Source organism: Melanerpes formicivorus, unplaced genomic scaffold (assembly GCF_026170545.1).
Source record: "Melanerpes formicivorus ecotype bairdi unplaced genomic scaffold, bMelFor1.0.p_v2 SCAF_48, whole genome shotgun sequence".
Classification (NCBI taxonomy): Eukaryota; Metazoa; Chordata; class Aves; order Piciformes; family Picidae; genus Melanerpes; species Melanerpes formicivorus.
In genome coordinates this window covers 551,187-571,306 of record NW_027142400.1, presented here as the reverse complement: position 1 = coordinate 571,306, position 20,120 = coordinate 551,187, and the positions used below count along the sequence as shown (strand labels likewise).

Genomic DNA, 20,120 nt, shown 5'->3' with positions numbered 1-20,120 from the left:
TCTGAACTGGGATGAAAACAACCTGGACGTCCACTAAATTCAGAACCAAATTTATTTGGGGAGATGTGAACAAAGTAGTCCCATTTATAACCAGGATGTACATCACAGTAGGTTGTTACATTCAGACTTTCACAATTAGAAAATATATATATTATGTACAGAAATTTGCAAATAGGTGTAAACATACAATACTTTAAGATACCAGTACATTCCAAAACAAAAACATCAGCAAGGCAAACACCTCAAAATGATTCCAGTCAGCTAGCATTCAGAATCTCTCTTAAATAAAGCAGGTTTTATGCTTGACTTTGTGTTGCTTTAATTATTACTAAAAAAGAAGTTTCTTACTATAGATCAAATTCCATAGTATCTGGCTATTTTGATACTCAAACATAGGCACTGATTTCTAGAAGGAAATTTTCTTCTTACAGATATAATTGAGCCAATATGGCTGCTTGTGCTAGTATAAAGTAATCCAGTGCTGGAATAACTCAAGACAATTTAAACTTCAGTCAAATGTATAAAGTTAGAATAGATACTGCAAAGCTGATTAAAATCTAGAAGCCTATTATAACTCACCATAAACAATACCGCAAACAGATCAGCTAAGTTTTCATTTCACCGCCTCATTGCTTCCTCTAAATTATACAAATTACCCTCCTCTTCATCTTTACAAAGTAGGTTTTGGCTAGCTACTCCTGCCTAGTCAACATAAAGGGATGTCGTGCAAATAACCTCCTGCTATCTCATCCACGTAGCACGTCCAAGTCCTGCTACAGGTGGCATACCAGGTGGTGGAATTGGAGGTGGTACAGGTGGCTGTCCACCTGGGGGAACAGTAGGTGGGGGGTAACTAGCTGGTGGCATTCCCAGCCCTGGAGGTGGATGAGGCGGTACTGCATGGGTTGGAGGCAGTCTTGGAGGTGGGAAATTAGGGTTGTATGTAGGTGGAGGAGGATATCCAGGAGTAGGAGGTGGAATATTGGGTGGTGGGAATGAAGCAGGGGGTGGAGGTGGAACTGGTGGTGGAGGGTTGGGGGGATAGACATGAGGATGATACGGTAGATGAGTTGGTGGTCCATAGGCTGGTGGTAGAGCTCCATAAGTTGGTCCTTCTGTTTTCATCATTGACTGAAGACTTTGATAACCCTCCCCTGACATGTAAGAATTTGTAGTAGACATCCCTGTAATATAACTGGTGGGGGGTGGGGGTGGGGGACGATGTGGCAGAGGTGGAGGTTGGTGCACGGGGGCAGGATGAGCAGGAGGAGGAATCTGGACCTTTGGCACATCTACTGCGTCCACAGTAGTAGATTGCTCCGCTTCTGCCAGTGAAACTGCAGTTGTCAAGGGCGGCTTACGCTCTGGAAAAGAACATTTCATGTGGGGTTTTTTAAGGATAGTGACAACAACAGCCTCTGAATGCTTTATAATTTCTTCCAGTTACCATACCAAAAAGTGCACTCAATTATCTTAATTCTCTGAATGACATATGGTATCCAGTCAAACCTACTTAAAAATTACTGGAAAATAACTAAGCTGCACAACAAAGCTCCAAGTGCAGCTTCTCCCATTCCAAAAGTTCAATCTTCTATTCTTATTACTATTTTCTTATGTTGTTCTACTGTCAGCGTAAAATAGCAGACTGGATGGACAGAATCACACAATCACAGTATCACCAAGGTTGGAAGAAACCTCAAAGATCATCGAGTCCAACCCGTCACCACAGACCTCATGACTAAACCATGGCACCAAGTGTCACATCCACAGTATCACAGTATAACTAAGGTTGGAAGAGACCTCGAGGATCATCGAGTCCAACCTATCAACACAGACCCCATGACTAGACCATGGCACCAAGTGCCACATCCAATCTCCTCTTGAACACCTCCAGGGATGGCGACTCCACCACCTCCCTGGGCAGCCTGTTCCAATGACGACTGACTCGCTCGGTGAAGAACTTTCTCCTCACCTCGAGTCTAAACCTCCCCTGGTGCAGCTTGAGACTGTGTCCTCTTGTTCTGGTGCTGGTTGCCTGGGAGAAGAGACCAACCCCTTCCCGACTACAACCACCTTTCAGGTAGTTGTAGAGGGCAATGAGGTCACCCCTGAGCCTCCTCCTCTCCAGGCTAAACAATCCCAGCTCCCTCAGCCTCTCCTCACAGGGCTTGTGCTCAAGGCCTCTCACCAGCCTTGTTGCCCTTCTCTGGACACGTTCAAATGTTTCAATGTCCTTCTTAAACTGAGGGGCCCAGAACTGGACACAGTACTCAAGGTGCAGCCTAACCAATGCAGAGTACAGGGGCACAATGACTTCCCTGCTCCTGCTGGCCACACTATTCCTAATGCAGGCCAGGATGCCATTGGCCTTCTTGGCCACCTGGGCACACTGCTGGCTCATATTCAGGCAGCTGTCAATCAGCACCCCCAGGTCCCTCTCTATTTGGGAGCTCTCCAAATCCAATCCCCTCTTGAACAACTGGCAGATTTTAAAATGTCTGGGGACCCAAGACACCAAAAATCTTTCTATCAGTGCTTCAATCTTCCTTAGATCAGGTCTCTCTTCTTCCTCTTTTATAGTCCAGGAGAAGGCCTGGGATTACCCTCTGCATGTCACTTGCCTCCCATGTTGGGAAATACTATTTCTCAGGTTTGTAACAATCAGTTCTAAACCTGCTTAACAGGAGAGAACAAAAGAAAACTGGAGGGCAAGTAAAAGTGTGGTAGATTGTTTGGAACATGAAATCTGATCAGCTTTCTTTAACTGATCAGTTTCAGGGAACTTTGTACCTGATTGTGTGGGAAGTCCACAAAAAGGTCACAATTTTACAGTATTACACTTGGCCATTTGTGGGAAGCATGTGCTTTAAATGGTCAGATTCTTAAATAACAATCTTAATTTTCTGATTTGTCTTCTTAACACAAATGTACTAAAACAAGGAATATCACGACAAGACGACTGACCTAATGGCAACATCGCTGTGTGGTCACACAGTCGGTATTAAAAAGCCCAACAAAAAGTTTGGGGCATCCTGCCATCCACCTTGCTTGTAAACACAAGCATCCAAACCATTGTTCAGTAAGAAAATCAAATATTTATAGTTTCCAGTGTCATGCAACAACTAAACTGAAAATGCTAAACAGAATTTGAGATAAATCCACCTTCTAGTACTTCTGTTCATTTGGTCAATAAACATTCTTAGTTTTCATTTGATTTTCCCTTAGAGCTCCAAAAACTAAGAGTTGACCTCCAAAGACTGTTCTTAAAATGTTCAATGCTTACACAAAGATTTGCTTGTATAAACAAATTCTAAGAGGAAAATTTTAGCTAATAAGGGAAACAAATTCATTACCTGCCTCAATGAGATTTACTTTAAGCAGTCATAAGTCTAACAGCAAAATTGTCCCCTAGGAGAGCTACATAATTAAGTCATGCAAGGTGGCTGTGGTACCTATGATTTCAATCACTTCCAGTTCCTAAATTATAGCAGGCAATAATTTCCTTGTTAGCTCATTTTCAAAATCATTGCAAGGTCTAACAACTGGAAGAATCATGAGCATGGTATTTAGAAGAACCCCTTCATTCTGAAAAAGATTTTAGCAATTGGGAAAAAATGGTCTCCCTGTATTTCAGAGCACTGTTTTTCTCTCCTGTAATTCCCTGGTAGAAGCTGTCATCTTACAGCTACATTATGGACCGTGCTCTATAAAATATTTATGTCACATTTAAGGGTCACTGAAAGGACAGGTAATGCATCAAAGCACTGGAAGCACATTTTTACGTCAGTACTGTTTATTCTGCAAACATAAGGCATGTGTGCAGTGTTAAAAGTTCAGATGAAAGTCCTCTTTTGGGACAAAGCAAAGAAAGTATTCCCCTTATTGTTGAAAGTTACACAGCTACAGAACTCCTATATGACAGATACAACAGAAAGGACCTCTATAAGACAGCTTGAAGCTGCTCTAGTAACAGAATAAGGCATCTGCCACCCTTTTGAGGACATAGATCCCTTTTTGTTTGCAAGCAACAATTCGTTTTAGTCCTCTGGGTATTTAACAGTCACAGTTCTGTCCACTTTTGCCCACCTAGTATAGTCTTGTTTCCACCAGAACATTTTTGCATCTGTCTGGAAAAGCCTGTACTACTAAGATGAAATTCCCTCGAGAGTTTATGCGCCTAAGCTTTTACTTGCCATGCCAACTAATCAAGGCAACAGCTCCTGCCCCCAACACTGTTACCCCCACATGAATGAAGAGCAAAACAGTTCATACAGGAGTAAAGGTGTTTAAGAAAAGAAAAGCTTACCTGGAGGTGGATGTGCAGGAGGTATTGGTGGATGTGACGTTTCAATTTTAGGGATTTTAGATGGTGGTGGTGGCTCTAAAAAACATTTGGAAATTCCCAATTGGCTAGTGCTCTGCATTATTTTCCAATTTCCAACTCTGGTCTCATGCTAATGGTTATTATATCATACTACATTATGCAAAAGTACAGTGGAAATTCCATATATTAGTTATGTTTAATAAAGAACATTAAACTCAAGACCTTTGTATAAATAAAGTAGCACCAAGTATTAGATACAAGTCTGCTCAAAGAATACAAGTTCAAGCTATGTATTTTTTACCGACAGACAGACTGTCCCAATAATGGTATATCCGTGAAGATGAACACAAGTATATTTTCTGGCTCAAAACTAAACCTGTAGATAGTGAAATCTCAGAAGCTGAAGTGTGCGTGTCCAGAAATTAAACAAAACAGGAATTGCACAGGAGAGAGAGGGGAGAAGAGACAGCTCTCTGGAATCTATCTGCAGAAACCAGAGAGGGAGAAGTGCCAGGCTTACTTAGGAAAGGTTACAGAATCACATCCTAGCTGTCCTGAAATACATTGTTCTAAACCAGCAAAATGAAGGGGAAAAACAAACAAACAAACAAACAAAAGGATCTAGATGTAATTGCTGCAGTGAAACATTTCTTAAGCTAGACTACATAATGATATGAAATGCCATTTACTGGCAGCCAAGCCAGCAACCAATTACAAATGTCACTGATTACCAACAGGCTTATTATTAGTGCAGCTATTTAATGACATGGTACTTTCAGTCACTTCAAGGTCCCACAGACTGCTTCAAGAGCTACTCCAAATGCAATGATGCATGGAGTTACAAATAAAGAGCTGAGTAGTTTAGCAAGGCTTCTACTGAACAGACTGCATTACAGGGGACACAGTCATACTCCATTTTTTCCAAGTTTTGCGGTTAGGAACATTTCAGAAATAGTTACAGAATATACTTAACAATGCATTATTAGAATCAAAATAGTTTAGAACTGCCAAGCCTGTAGGCAAACAAACTAAAGGCTGATTCTGGTTAAATGAGTAAAGTGAAAGCAGTAAGAACAGGATATTAAGTTACCTGATGTCTTTGTTTCTTCTTTCGGAGATACAGCCTGTTTAAGAGAAACAAACAAAAGTTGTAAGACTACTGCAAAATACAAAGCACTTTGATATGGTACTAAGTGAGCAAAACAGGTGATAACCCATAGCCTGCTAAAGAGATTTTGTACAGATCTGACTAAAACTGAACCAGTTTCTAGCTCAGAACCAGTTTCTTCCCCCCCACCCCTACAAAGGAGGCAGGACAAATCCTTAATTTTTTCCTGTGTGTTTATTAGGAGGCCAATAATGTCCAATCTCTTTAGACAGATGGAACAAAATCAAGACACACCGGGAAAGCTCAGTTTATCTGGCAGAATGAAAAGAATGAAAAAATAGCAACTATTTTAGATAGACCATTTCCTGCTGTTCTCATTCTTGAGTACTACCTCTCATTTAATTTATTTATCATCCACTGCACATATGTTATGGTCTGGTACACTGCTCACTGAGCTGAAAGCAAGAGACTTGGCCTCTGTTCCCGAGTCTGCTTTGACCTGTCACTCCACCTTTACCACAACCACTTCAGGCCTTTATCCTTTATTTATCAGGATAGAAGGGCAGTGAAAAAGCATTGATCAGTGTAAAACATTTCAGAAGCCTTCTGACTGAAAGCTTTGTTATGCCAGAAAAAAAAAAAGAAAGAGATGCACCAAGTAAAACCCACTAAACCTCAAATCATTCTTCCAATCACAAGTTTTGCTGGTTTGGCTTTTTAGAGAATCACAAGACGAGGGAGTAAGAAAAATCTTTCCAGTTTACTTAATCCAGCTGTCTTTGAGAAAAGCAGAAAACCTAAATGAAACTTTAAGTCCAGTAAGCTTAGTTACAAATGTATTTAAAATTAGCAATAAAAATGAGAGGGGTATGGTACATCACTTCTCTGCCTTGGGAATGAAAGTGGTTTTTTTAAGAGACTATTTACCTCTAGTGGCTTTACCTTCACAAACTCTAGCTCAGTTCCCATCACTTTCCACAGTGTGGTGGGTTGAGCAAGAAAAAAACATACATTTTACGCCGACTTCAATTTTCCTTCCTTCTGATGGGTATTCTCAAGATACTTGTTAACCAGTACAAAGGTACTGAAAGCTTGCTTGAGGTTACCTCAATTCCTGTATTCCTTTGACAGTCATTTCAATTCATCACCAGCCACCTCCCAGCAGCTTTCCTGCTTTCTAAGGACAATCTTTATCTTCCCATTCCAAACATACATACTTTTCTTGGTGACTCTCACATACTCTCTGCTCCCTTCACTTTACTTGGATCAACTCTTCCTGATTTTCTATGACTAAATTCCTTGCTGTAAAACTGTATGCCAACATCAGATCTCCCATGCTTTCAGAGAAGCAAGTCTCCACTATTTATTGGAACACTTTCAAAAAGTTCTGTGAAATCATTTGATTGAGTGGCAAGGATTTGGTTATTATGCATTTGTTAACATGGACCCACGTTCAGAAAATGTCACTGAGGCACACCACTAGAATGGAACAAACAACTGGAGCCAGTGAGCTTGTTTAAACTGAGAAGTTTAAACTAAGAAGCTACCTCAGTTTAAACTGAGAAGACACAAGAAGCAACAAACCCAAAGGTTATAATAATTTAAATCACTTCTCTAGTAACAGCAGTTGCTAAAATAGAGATGAACTTTGTTTTGGTCCTTCTACTGCACTCTAGTTCACAATGCTTTAGCTACGACATCCCAGGGTCAATGTTATTTATTAGCATGCTGATTGTTGTGTAATACTTTCATAATAAGCTCAATCCATACCATCATGGAACTGTTCTGTTAGTGCTATTTCCATGGGTATTAAAATTGTTTCCATTAACAATTTCTAGTTGTCAAACTAAATATACCATTTAATGATTCACCAGTATATTTTTTAGTGAAGTCAACTGAACATTCAAATACTCTAGACACAGAGAGGATGTGCAGGTACTTCAGATATCTGGTATGGATCTGTAAGTCATGGGCCAATACCTCAGTTGCTAGAAAATATCATGGCTCAGGAGAAGATAATGGACTTATAAGAGTTCATGTAAATGGAAAATCTGTCCTGCAGGAAGAGAGTGTATTTATGTTCTGCACAAACCAAAGCAGAAGTCATGCAAAGCCCTATTTACAGGGGAAGGCAAACATTTAAAGATCTATGGTACGCCTAAACGAAGAACGTTTTAGAAGCACCAACTACATCTTTTAAATGCTCCATGTCTTGTTCTCCTAGACTGCCTTTTGGAGAAATAATGATTTTAGATGATCACATTTGCTCTTCTCAAAATTCATGCTGTTTGTGCTTCTGTCCTACAAAACTCCAAGTGACCCATTGCTTCATATTTGTTCTAGATGCCAACAGTGTATCAGGAATAACCTTTTTATCTGCACCATTCCCTTCCTTAATTATTAGGTGATGGACTTCAAACTTAATTTCAAGAAAAGGTTAAGTTGCTCTGAGGGCTTGACCAGAGGCAGTCATTCATAAACAACAGGTACCATTCATGCAAAAGGCATCCCTTTTTTTCCATGAGGTAGTTCATTAACACATGAGATGAGGGGAAATCAGCAGTACTGTATAGGCAGAGCCTTGACATGAATGAACAAGCATTCATAAAAATTTACAAGCAGATGGACAAATACAGAAAAATCCAAACTGTTATTTACAGTTTTTGATGTGCCAAACTGTCCCAGGCAATTTTGTTGAAGACAAACAGATCTGACAACCCAAGCAGAATTTTCACTGATGGTAGGAAAAAATATGAGAAGAAATACATACTACCTAAAAAGAGCTCTCTGATTTTCAAGTTATTTAACACATTTTATCCATTTTCTACCCTGAACACCTCTAATAAACTATATTTCAATGCAGTTTCTTTTCCCTAGTAGTAGGCTGCCTCTTGCAAATAAAAAAATCTTTTGCAGAGTTACATTTTTTTGCCTTTTTTGGGGGGAGGAGACAGCTATCACGAAGATGCTTTATGCTTCCAATTCTATTTCATTCTATCATGTGTTGCCTCTTCCTGGGTTTTGGGGTTTGTTTCAGCTTTTCTTTCCCCACTTTGCTGTTCTCTTGTTTAGACATGCATTAATTACAAGCTAGAGCAAAACCTGTAAAAAATTTACTTCCAAAATGGACTTGTTCCAAAGACTTTACTTCTGAAAACACTTTTCTTACAAAGTACATGCAAGAACATTTAGGTAACACTTCCTTTTTTAAAAGCACCACCTCCAAAAAAGTGTAGATTAAAGTCTGAAAGCTTCGTGTGAACTCAGTGACTTTGGAAAAGCATTCAGAGTAGTTATGTAACTGCTAGCATACCTTCTTATTTTCAGTGATGAGGTGATAATACAGATGAAGTGAGATGTTAATATGTGATGCATTGATAGGCTTCTACTGTTACTAGGCTATTTTAAAACAAAGAATTTTTACATACTTCTAGAAGTCATCATTCTCTTACATTTGTAATCAAAGACCAGACAGTCAAATACTGTCCTCATTAGCATTGTCCACATCTCTACGTTCAACCATGGCACAAGAGACCCTCCCTACATCAAGCCTGCTTAATGGCAAGACCAACAAAATCTGATAGCACAGAAACATGAACAGTTAGAACTCATGCTGAATTATGAGTCTCTCCACTTGTTTTGTCTTAAGTGGAATAGGAATGTGGTATGTCCAAACTGCAAAGGGTGTTCTACACTAACATACCTGCCATATAACCAGTGGAACTCTGCCACACAACCAGTGGAACTCTGCCACACAAAATTAACTACCAGGCTCATTCTTAAGGCAAGCACAAGTCTGCTGCACACTGGAGCCTCGAATGGACATCAGAATGACCTGATGGAAGTTAAAAGTTCAAAGTGAAACTTACTGCTGGTCTTTTATTCTGTCTAGGAGGACTTGACTGCGGAGACGGCTTTTTAGTTTGCTGTGCTTGTGTTTGCTGCTGCTGCTGCTGTTGTTGTGCTGACTGTTGTGACTCCTTCTGCTGCTGAGGCTGTGATTGCTCTGAACTCTGAGATTGCTGTGATTGCTGTACCGTAGGTGCCTGGGGTGTAGATTGAAGAGATGGTGGCTGCTGCAACTGATGAGGAGTATGATGAGGCATTTGCTGTTTTCCCTGTGAGTACAGATCCAGGATCTGATGACAAATATCTTAAGAAAGAAAAAAAAAAAAACCCCAAAATATTATACTCCCATAATGTACAAGTATACATTTAATACACAATTATCAACTCATCTTTTTACTTGGCATCAGCTTCAGAAAAATTCAAACTTGCAAGTATTACTGCTGTCAACGACCATGGATTTGACTTTTTTAAACCAGACTATTTATCAGTTTATAACTGCATTTCTTAGTTTCTTCTGCCTCTGCTGAACAATATGTAGATGTATATGCACACCTTCCCTAAGAAGAACAAAGTGTCTTTGCATTAATATACCATACATCACTACTGTGTGCTTGGAAAGCCAGAGCTGCATAACAACAGGATAGCAATACAGTAAGAGAACTCACAAAAGAAGATCACATGTTAAAGCATATGTATTTAGTTAGGATAGTCCAAAAAGTTGCAGGAAACTAAGTAAAGGACTAGTACTAAATTCTTATATGTTAGGAGCTAAAAGTCTCTAAGAAAACATGCAGAACCAACTGTTAACCAGGTGCAAGGGCAGCACTCCAGGAAAAAAAACCAAACCAAAACAACAAAAAACCTTTTTAGATGAGCTAAATAAGTTCTGTCCATGAGCATTCACTGATGCAGTAGCAGAAACTAGAAAGATTCCTATTCTACAATCCTCTTTGACAAGGATTCAGCAGAGATCTGAAACTGAAGGTAGACTGAATAAAGCTGTAACACAAATAGAGCAAGTAACCATTAAGAAATTATTTATTTGCGGGGTATTCACCTGTAAGTTCAAAGAGCACCAAAGACTAATCCACCTGAACAGTAACACATACTGTTCTAATTAAAAATGCCTTAGAACCCAACCCCAGATTGTGGCCAGCATGAATTTTTAAAGACGGCTTATGAAGCAATTTATGGAACTAGAAGTATGCTTAGCCTGACATTTGTAACAGGTAAGTCAGTAAAATCTTTAATGCAGACAAAATTGTGGCTGTGTAACCACAATTTACTTAGCAAGAGTCCAGAATGGTCCCACTTTATTTTATGAACTTCTTGGAGACGTCTTCCTCAACAGGACAAGCAGCAGGTAAACATGAGCACTATATACACATACAAAGGGAATACTGTGAAGATACCTGTATTGATAAAACCGATCCCCTAAGAGAATTCGCACACACATCAGGATTCATTGCCCATAACTTGTTCCTCAGTTGTGGTACACCATAAAAAAAACCCCAACCCTCTAGCAGAATTTTGTTCAAGTCTATCATCAATGGGAAAGCCATGGGAAGCCAGGCTCCATCAGTTCCAGTGTTTGTCGAGGTACTTATTTAAAATGGAGACAATGGAACCGTTAATAAAAAGCAGACACTATGATAATTGAGCAGCTAATTAGTTGTGTTACAAACTAAACAAGTTCTAAGGCAAATATTGACCAGAAGATTAATGATGATAACTAGCTGTGCTTCCAGGCTAAGCCAGTCTAATAAGTTTAATTTAAAACCTAATTAATGTATAGCACATACTCTACACATTATTATTTTGACTAAAACCTAAATTTGCATTTACTTATGACCCAGGTCACGCAGTTCAGGAAAATAATCCACTGTTTGAGGCACATGTTTCTCATACCTTCCAGGACATCGACAGGAACATCTTGGACAAACTGCTCCCACCATCGTCTGTACATTGGCTTTGATGTCCATTCCTGTATTTCAAACTTACACAAACGACCTGCTAGGTACATAACTGCAACAGCTATTATCTCAGGTTCCCACTGTAGTGACAGTGTAGTGCAGAGACTGGAAGATAACAAAACCAAACCAAAACACAACCCTGAAGATAATTTTGATTGTACAAAGCACAACATTTTAACATACACAAAACTATCAATAACAGGGTATAAAATTCCATGACAATTTTAACTAAGAGCTTTGTTAAACAAGAGTTTACAAAACTGTTTCTGCACTACTGCTATAATGAAACAAGGTAGATTTACACAGACAATACAAAAGTAAGCTGCCTCATGGGAACATCAAGTTTGGTGTTTAAAAATAGAAAACCTAACACTATGTGGGTGTGGAAGAAGAGGGGAAAAAACATCATTATATTCCACATACAGGCAGCTCCATTCCACTGTAGTCTCACCTGTAGTGTTCACTAGTTAGAACACTCATGTTTGTTCCTACACAAGTATGCTGTCACAACATTACACTGGTTAAGGAATGATGCCCACAATTGGATTTTAGAGTTTCCAAACGTTTTCCAATAAAATGTAGACAAGTACTTAAAAAACCAAAACCCCCACAGAACAGCCAACATGTACTTGTAAAGCAACCTGTCAAACAGGACGGGAGTTTTAGATCAAGCTTGAAAACCTGTAAAAGGTTCTCTCTTGAATAGCCTTTCTTAAGGCTAAGGGTAAAAGAACTGATGTTCTTGGTATTACTAATATTAAATAAGTTCCTGCAATAATCAACATTATTTGATAGCTTTTCCTGGTGATAACTTTAAATGACAAAATTTGGCTTTCTCCTTTTTCCTTCATAGATTTGGTAACATTTTAGAATTTTAGATCCAGCTAGCCAGCTACATTTCTGTGAATGTATTAATTCATTATTATGTCCTTAAATACATCTTAAATAAGTGGTTTCAACCCTTTTTCTCTCCAGTAGGCTACATGTAACTGGAGGCCAATGGAATACTTAAAACACTGACAGAATAAGGTCAGCAGTAAACAGTATAATGGACATGAGCACTAGCTATTAACCTGATTTCATATTACTAATTTCATGGCATTACTTGGGGGGTGTACTGCAACTGTGCAGGAATGGAACCCCATTCTAAAGAACTGTAGTACAAAGTTCAGAAATATTTTCCCAGGATTGTAGAAAACAATTAGTCTTCTAATACTGTGCCTATTAAGTAAGCACAAGACAGTCCCTCAATAATGGAGATAGGTATTATTTGAAACAATCATTCCAACTTCATACTAATGTTTTCTTGAAAGTGCATTTTCTTTAATTTTTAAGTGTCTTGAATTTTGACATATCATCTAATTCCAAACAGAGCAGTCTCCAAACTTTTATGGACAGGTAACAGAAGCTTTCCCTTGCAAACTTAACAGTGACAGTCAAGTCATATTTTTATTCCACCTGTAGGATCACCACCTGCAACAGATGGCAGCTGAAGTAAACATCTATTGACACTAAACAAACTTTTGCAGATTAAGTTTGCGAGTTAAAGTGATATGTACAGAGTTTAGACCCACAATAGGCTGCTTGAAATTAGGCATGTGAATAAAAACACACCTCTGTTTTAATGCTGTTCTACTGCTGTAGACTGAAAGCAATATACTTAGCATTCCTGAATAGCCAGATTGCTTATACATTTTCTTAATGTTTTCTATGGAAATTAATACATTCCAGTTACTTGATGTGATCCTTGTATTGAATTTAATGGCTATATTTTTAAAGCTACTAGTAAAGTACTACTAATGTGACTGAATTGGGAAATTATTTATTTTCTCAGAATGTACCACATGTTTCAGGCTGGGCAAGAGCCAGGCTTCTGTCCTGTTGATTTGTAATATAGTTTGACCATTTCAAACAGCAATGTTTTTTTAACGCACCACTAAATCATTACCACAAAACTGCAAGGGTCTTAACAGTCTACTTCTATACTCATGTTAGATTCCCTGCCAAGTGGAGCTATCACAGTAAAGATGGAAATAAAAACTGACGGGAACACTACCAAGAAGCATATAACAAGCAGAAAACATGTAACAAATGTTTGTCAAAGAAGTATCTAATCCCAGAAAAAAAGCTAGCAACAGTAAGTACATCACTTCAAAAGGTTTCCTACAAGTACCTTACCTGTCATTGACAAAGGTCCATGCCATTTGAACCAGCTTTTGAATTTTGTTTTTGTCTCCTGAAAAACAATCAGAGAAGTTGTAAAAATTAAAATTGGGAAGGACAAACAGTTTGAAGTAGAATATTCTCACACTGTTAATGTAAATTAAGTTATGAAAATTAGTAACAGGCATTACTTCCTCATTCTGTACCTTTAAGTTGTTTGGCATACTTGAGAAGAAACTGGTATGGATGTTCCACTTGCAAATCAAACTTTATTGTTTGCAGCAATATTCTTTCAAGGACCATCACTTCTTCCTAGAGAATGTTACAAAGTAAGCATAATATTACTCCTTCTGTTACGGATAAGCATTTTATACTGGTATAAAGTATGACTACGTAGCACCTTCAGGCAAATGTTTCTCTGGTTGTGCCTGATTAGGGTTTGTCTCCAGGGCAAACAGAAATCTCTACAACCTAAATTATTCACTTAAACTCAGATAATTTTCCCTCACATTAATTTGAATCAGGAGAAGTGTTAAGAAAACAAACAAAAACACAAGTTACAAAACTGGCTGGATGGCCAGACACCAGGAGTGGTGGTGACCGATTAAATCCAGTTGGTGGCCACTCACAAGCAGTATTCCTGAGGGCTCAGTGCTGGGGCCACTTCTCTTTAGTATTTTTATCAACAATATAGACAAGGGGATGAATAAAACCCTCTTAAAAGTGTACATACATGACATCACGTTGGGCAACAGTGTTGATTAGAGCAACCTGGACAGGCTGCACTAATAGGCTGAGGCCTGTTGATGAGATTCAACAAGGCCAAGTGCTGGGTCCTGCAGTTCTGTCACAACAACCCCATACAATGCCACAGGCTTGGGACAGTGCCTGCAAAGCTGCCCAGCAGAGGAAGACCTGGCTGAGTATGAGCCAGCAGTGTGCCCAGGTGGTCAAGAAAGCCAGCAGCATCCTGGTTTGTCTCAGGAATAGTGCGACCAGTAGGAGTAGAGGGGCAATTTCCCCCCTTCACTCAACACTGGTGAGCCTGTGCCTCAAAGACCATGTTCAGTTTTGAGCTCATCACTATTATAAGACATTGACTTGCTGCAGTCTGTCCAGAGAAGGGCAACAAAGCTTTTGAAGATTTTGAACAAGCCTTTTGAGGACCAGCTGAGGGGTTTTTTGTCTGGAGAAAAGGAGGCTGAGGGGGAGCACTTATTGCTCTCTACAACTACCTGAAAGGAGACTGTAGTGAGGTGGGGGTCAGTCTCCTCTTCCACATTACAAGTGTACAAATAAAGGAAACGACCTCAAGTTGTTCCAGGGAAAGTTTAGATTGGGCATTAGGAGAAACTCCTTCACCAAAAGTGTTTTTAACATTGAAACAGGCTGCCTAGGAAAGTGGTTGAGCCACCATCCCTCGAGGTATTCAAAAGACACAAAGGTGTGGTGCTGAAGGACATAGTTTACTGGCGCATAGTGCTAGGTTAATGGCTGGATTTGATCTTAAAGGTCTTTTCCAACCAAAATGATTCTATGATTCTAAAATTCCTTTTCTCTCATGGAGGAAAGAACTGAACCAGAAAAAGCAAGAAAGTGTTACACACATACAAGAATCACAAGGAAAAGGTAAGCTCTGACTACATTTCTCTCTCAAGTTTCAGATCCTTCTGATGTTTATAATAAGCAAATTTTGAGAGATGCATAGTTTTGTTAAGTCAAACACTCTACACAGAAAACTTCTGAACACTCTTGAGATGTAGTTCTCTTACGTGGCTTAAGATTTGGTACTAATTGCTTCCTAAAACAGCATTAAGACTATCAAATATGATCTATGTCTGGATGACATTTCTAACTGACATGAATTACTTAATTTGTAAAATAATAGAAAAATTTACTTGAACTTTTTTATATGAACAATTACTCCACTAGGTTCCCAAAGCTGCTTGTATTAGCAAGAACAATTTTTCTAGTTACCTATTACATTACTGAAAATGCATTCTCAGCATATAATTTAATTTAGACCAAATGAATATCACCTAGTGCTCTAATGAAGGTGTGTCACTTTTCTGAGTGCAATAGGATGAAATCAATTTCAAAATGAGTATATTTTTACCTTTGGGTCATCTCCAAACTGTCCAAACTGTACATCATTTAGCAAGCTCCGAGCTGTTTTAATTATATCTTTACATTTCTTAGGTGTTTCTTCAACTTTTCCTGCTAGGAAGAGACAGCAGGCTCCTGTCACCTGAAAAAGAAAGTGCTTTCAAAAGGTTGTCTGCATGTAGCTATGAAATACAGTGTAGCACTATAAAAGCATTGTCAGTTTCCACGAACAGTTCTGTAGAAGTTTCCCAGGAAAGACTTAATAGGCACTATTTTCTTAAATTTTCTTATAGTGTTAACTTAAACTTTTACTTGCTCAGGGGAAAAATACAGAATTTGAAGGATTGCCTGTTTCATACAACTTTACTTCAAAGTCAGAAACCCAAAGTAGAATTTGTGCTGGTTTGGCATTGTCTGTCAGTTTCAACATTGCATTAGACTTCTTTTTCTTACAGCAAATACAGGACTGCCAGAACTACAGCTATTACTCCTAAAGAACAGTATCAGCAAGACATAACTGCAATGTCAATATAAATATGCTTCTAAGCATAAGTGAAAATGTGTAAACAAGCAAGAACAGTGTACTTTGAGCTGTAATGATTATATAAAGTGCTTACTTTTCACCATTCAGGTTGGTGGCCAGCAGCAGTACTCAAGCGACTTATGATTTCAACTAGCCCATGCCTAGTGCAACCACTGTATTAAGACATCTATTTTGTAAATACTTACATATCTTGGGAATTGTTTGAAGGAATGAAACATATAAAATCGATGGAAATAAATTATTCCAGTTGCCAGAGTATCATAATGTCTGTGGTCCAGAATAAGGAATTTCAAACAAGGCATAAAACAAATTTAAACCCAGAAATGCACAAAGGAAAACATACATTCTGCTGTTGGAAAACAATGCAAGTAAAATAGTAGCACTGGAAAAAAAACACCCTTAATGCTTTATAAATGCCATGATTCAGCCCAGATCCAGTTGATACCTAAAGCACTTATTGGAAGAGTGTTTACAGGAATATCCAAAGCAAGGATATCCTTGTGTTAAGCCATACCTGCTGCAGAGAAGGTCAAAACCAGCAGGAGGTGCATGAAGGAACAAAACAATTAACAACTTATACTAAAGTGTTGGTTCAGAGAAAGGTTACTAAATATTCATACCTACAAATGCAAATAAAGGTAAACACACTCCTTGCTCTTTAAGGAGTGGAGTAAAATTTCATCCTCACCAGCTTTTATTTAATAAAGAACTAGGGAGATTAAAGGCAGCATAACTGTACAGGTAGCAAAAAGTTTAATTGACATTCTATGAAAGTGGGACAGTAGAGAGAACTTACTAATAAATACAAAGTTAAGCATCAAAACCTAAACAAACTCAGAGGAGACCTTATTGCTGTCTACAACTACCTGAAGGGAGATTGTAGCCAGGTGGGGGTGGGTCTCTTCTCCCAGGCAACCAGCACCAGAACAAGAGGACACAGTCTCAAGCTGGGCCAGGGAAGGTTTAGGCTGGATGTTAGGAAGAAATTCTTCCCAGAAAGAGTGATTTGCCATTGGAATGGGCTGCCCAGGGAGGTGGTGGAGTCACCATCACTGGAGGTGTTTAAGAAGAGACTGGATGGGGTTCTTGGTGCCATGTTTTAGTTGATTAGATGGTGTTGGGTGATAGGTTGGACATGATGATCTTGAAGGTCTTTTCCAACCTGGTTAATTCTATTCTATTCTATTCAAAAATAATGATCCAAATCCTTAAGAGTGGGGACAGAGGTTAAGAAGCCTCAGAGGCAAGATATCAAGGAACAAATAATAATGCAGAATTCTAAATCTGAGAAGTTACATAGATTCACATAGTATGAGGCCAAGCTTCTTAAATAACAAGTTACCCATAATATGCAAGTCTGTGACACTGCACTTCTCTGTTGCCAAAATTGTTCAGTTGTTCATCCAATGGATGAATAAAAAATGTGTAGGAAGCACATTATGTCAAATGGAAGGTAAACTCGAACAGATTTTTTGTTAGCAATTAAGGAACACTTGAACAGCTACCTAAGCACATGATAATGCTTCTATATCTCATTCTAAAAATTCTCACTCACAAAGACATTTCACAACAACATGATTTTAAAGGATACAACCCTAATCGAGTTCCCACATCGAATATGAACCTGGCCCCTTCCCTGCGGTATCGTGCTTCGGTAGCTGGATCGAGGCCTTCTAGCTGTGATGGCGTATGTGCCAAGTCTTTCTTATCCCAGTACCAACATGGCTTTGTATGGTCCAGGTTTGCCAAGTTTAAAGAAGGGCTGGAATTTTCTTTATTCTCCTTCATTTATTAAAACAGAATTGTTCTTGCTTTTGAAGATTTCAAAAAGGAAGTCTTCAGATAGTCACTTCAGAACCTTTAAGAAAAGAGAAAAGGCTTTCTTTAAAATTGAAAGGGGACCTCCTCCCACTCCGCAAAGCTGAGTAAAGAGCAGCAGTGTTTAACCTTGCTCGCTGGGACTTCCTCTATGCTCAAAAACAAGTGATATTTAATCTTGCCCTTGTCTTCAAAGAAATAGACCTAGGTTATCTTTCCTATTTCCGCTTTAATAAAAAACCTTCAAGAGTATGTTGATCAACAGTACCTGCTGATTCTCAGCAGAACACCTTTAACCTACTTTTTCCACATAATAAAGAAAAACAATTCAGTGATGGTAGACTCAAAAAGTTACAAAGGGGATCAACTTACCAGTAATAACCTGGAAACGTTCATTAGGTCAGTCTGAACAGCAATTTAAATACCCCCTTGGACTTCCAAATATCAGTGAGTGGCAAAATAGCAGCAACCACTTGGCAAAAAAAACTTGTAAGTGGTCTGCGCTTGTCTTACTTGAGGAAGAAAAATACATAATGAATGTAATGTCCTTCCACATACCATGATCAAGACCATTCATGAGAGAATGCAGGGTAAAGTGGAATCTGAAATCATCCCCAAAACAGGGCAGATGATTACACTCAAAAATTGTCCTGCTTTCCTGTGTTTGCCAAGAACTTTGCCTATGCATACTTAATTCCAGAAGCTCTGCAAGCAACTTCTTGCTGTTTCACTTATGACTATGCTCAGCCATGCCTCAACTTAAAGACCAAACGAAGACCATCTCACTGCTTTTCAGGCACAAACCTACTGTTACTGTAATTCAATAAACTACAGACACTACGCACAAATTACAACAGTCACCTGCAAAGGTTTGCATAATGAGTAAGTGAAACAGTCAGAAGATCCAAACTCATAACTCTAAAAACTAAAATGTTTGCTTTTTGAAAACAGAAGATCACACGAACAAACTGCCAGAAAAATGATGCTTGCAATTCGCATCCCACTCTACTTCAAAAGTTTCTCTCTTTCAGAATAAGGGATACTACCTTTGTTCCACTTTGGTTTCGGAAGACCCTTCAGTAAGTAAAGGTACCGGTCACAGACCAACAGACCAAGTAAGTGTCACAAGTAGTGACCTAAAACTATTTCCAGAATCAACAAAAGTGCCACGACCACACATTCCCATCACATTTACTAAGAAAGCGTTATTTTACAACTGTTATGGTTACTCTTCCTTACAAGTTATTTTGCATCCTTGTGCTCCTTAACAGTTTAAAATCCAATTAACACTAAAATAGTCCGAAGTTACGAGACCTGCTTCTATGAGCAGTCAAAACATTTCCGAATACAACACGTGGAATAAAAATCAAGCACCCCAATCCACACCAAAAAGAATTCCAAAAGTTTTTCTTCTGCCTTTTTACGCATACCATTAATAGAAAAACTTCAGGAGCTCGATCCCGGCTTTTTTACATCCTACCTCAGACAAACCAGCCGACCGATAGCCCAGCTCCGTCACCCACAGCCCCTAAGCCGGCGGAGGGTGTTCTTCTCCTCCCAGATCTGGCCCGCCCGTCCGCTGCAGACGCAGCTACTGGTGCCCGGGGAGGCGCTCGCTCCCCGCTTCGGCTCCCCGCTGCCTTCCCTTCTTCCCCAGGCCCTAGCTCTCGCTAGAAGACGGTCCAGGAAGGCATGAGGGCGGCCCCGGAGGACGAGCGGCCACGGCCACCGGCACCTCGCGGCCCCACGTAAATACGACGCACTCACAGGCCACGCGCGGGAAAGGAAACCCCACCGGAGCGAAAAGCCTCTAACGGTAGTGCAGCCTCCGCGCTCTGCGCGCCGCCATATTGGGAACCAGGCCAGGCCGTCCATGCGTCATCACGTCGGCATCACACGGACATCGCGCGCGAGGACGAACCTTTCCCCTCTTGACCAATCCCGTCTCCTTCAGCAGAGGCAGAGAGCGAGAAGCAGGCGGGCCATGTGCTCCCGTAGTCAAGGAGTAGGCCAATCAGAAAGCCACTTGGAGAAGATTGAGCTTCATAGAAACTAATAGGAACGCGAAGGCTTGGGTTAGCTCCCAGCCAATGAAGGAGATGCCATGCCCTTTCTTAAGAGTGGTAGCGAAGGCGAAGGGGTGGTCGCTGGGGATTGGACAGTATGGATCTCGTGGGGGGTGAGGGAGGGTGGGATGGGCGGAGCCTTCCGGCTCTACGGGGTTCTGCCAATGGC

General features: G+C 39.7%; 1 protein-coding gene across 4 annotated transcripts; it reads right to left on the bottom strand.

Moving 5' to 3' along the window:
• Nucleotides 1-34: 34 nt before the first annotated feature.
• CCNK (cyclin K) lies at nt 35-19,787 on the bottom strand. 4 transcript variants are annotated; one of them, XM_068160087.1, is made up of 11 exons: nt 19,653-19,787; nt 17,659-17,925; nt 16,253-16,334; nt 15,534-15,665; nt 13,624-13,729; nt 13,433-13,490; nt 11,190-11,359; nt 9,302-9,585; nt 5,415-5,448; nt 4,307-4,381; nt 35-1,364 (listed from the first exon to the last, which is right to left on the bottom strand). In XM_068160087.1, the coding sequence occupies exons 2-11, from the start codon at nt 17,853-17,855 to the stop codon at nt 742-744; spliced, it is 1,761 nt and encodes a 586-aa protein (XP_068016188.1). In that variant the 5' UTR covers nt 17,856-17,925; nt 19,653-19,787; the 3' UTR covers nt 35-741. The 4 variants fall into 4 exon arrangements, with proteins under 4 accessions (XP_068016188.1, XP_068016189.1, XP_068016190.1 ...); XM_068160088.1 differs by having other exon boundaries at nt 19,681-19,787; XM_068160089.1 differs by lacking the exon at nt 19,653-19,787 and adding an exon at nt 19,366-19,580.
• Nucleotides 19,788-20,120: the final 333 nt, after the last annotated feature.

What these genes read in the sequence shown, in the direction of transcription:
- CCNK (XM_068160087.1), bottom strand. Translation starts at nt 17,855, where the DNA reads ATGAAGGAGAATAAAGAAAATTCCAGCCCTTCTTTAAACTTGGCAAAC. An exon ending in TCAAACAATTCCCAAGATAT is followed by an intron (nt 15,666 to 16,252) that starts GTAAGTATTTAC and finishes TTTCTTTTTCAG; the next exon opens with GTGACAGGAGCCTGCTGTCT. An exon ending in TGGACCTTTGTCAATGACAG is followed by an intron (nt 11,360 to 13,432) that starts GTAAGGTACTTG and finishes GTTATCTTCCAG; the next exon opens with TCTCTGCACTACACTGTCAC.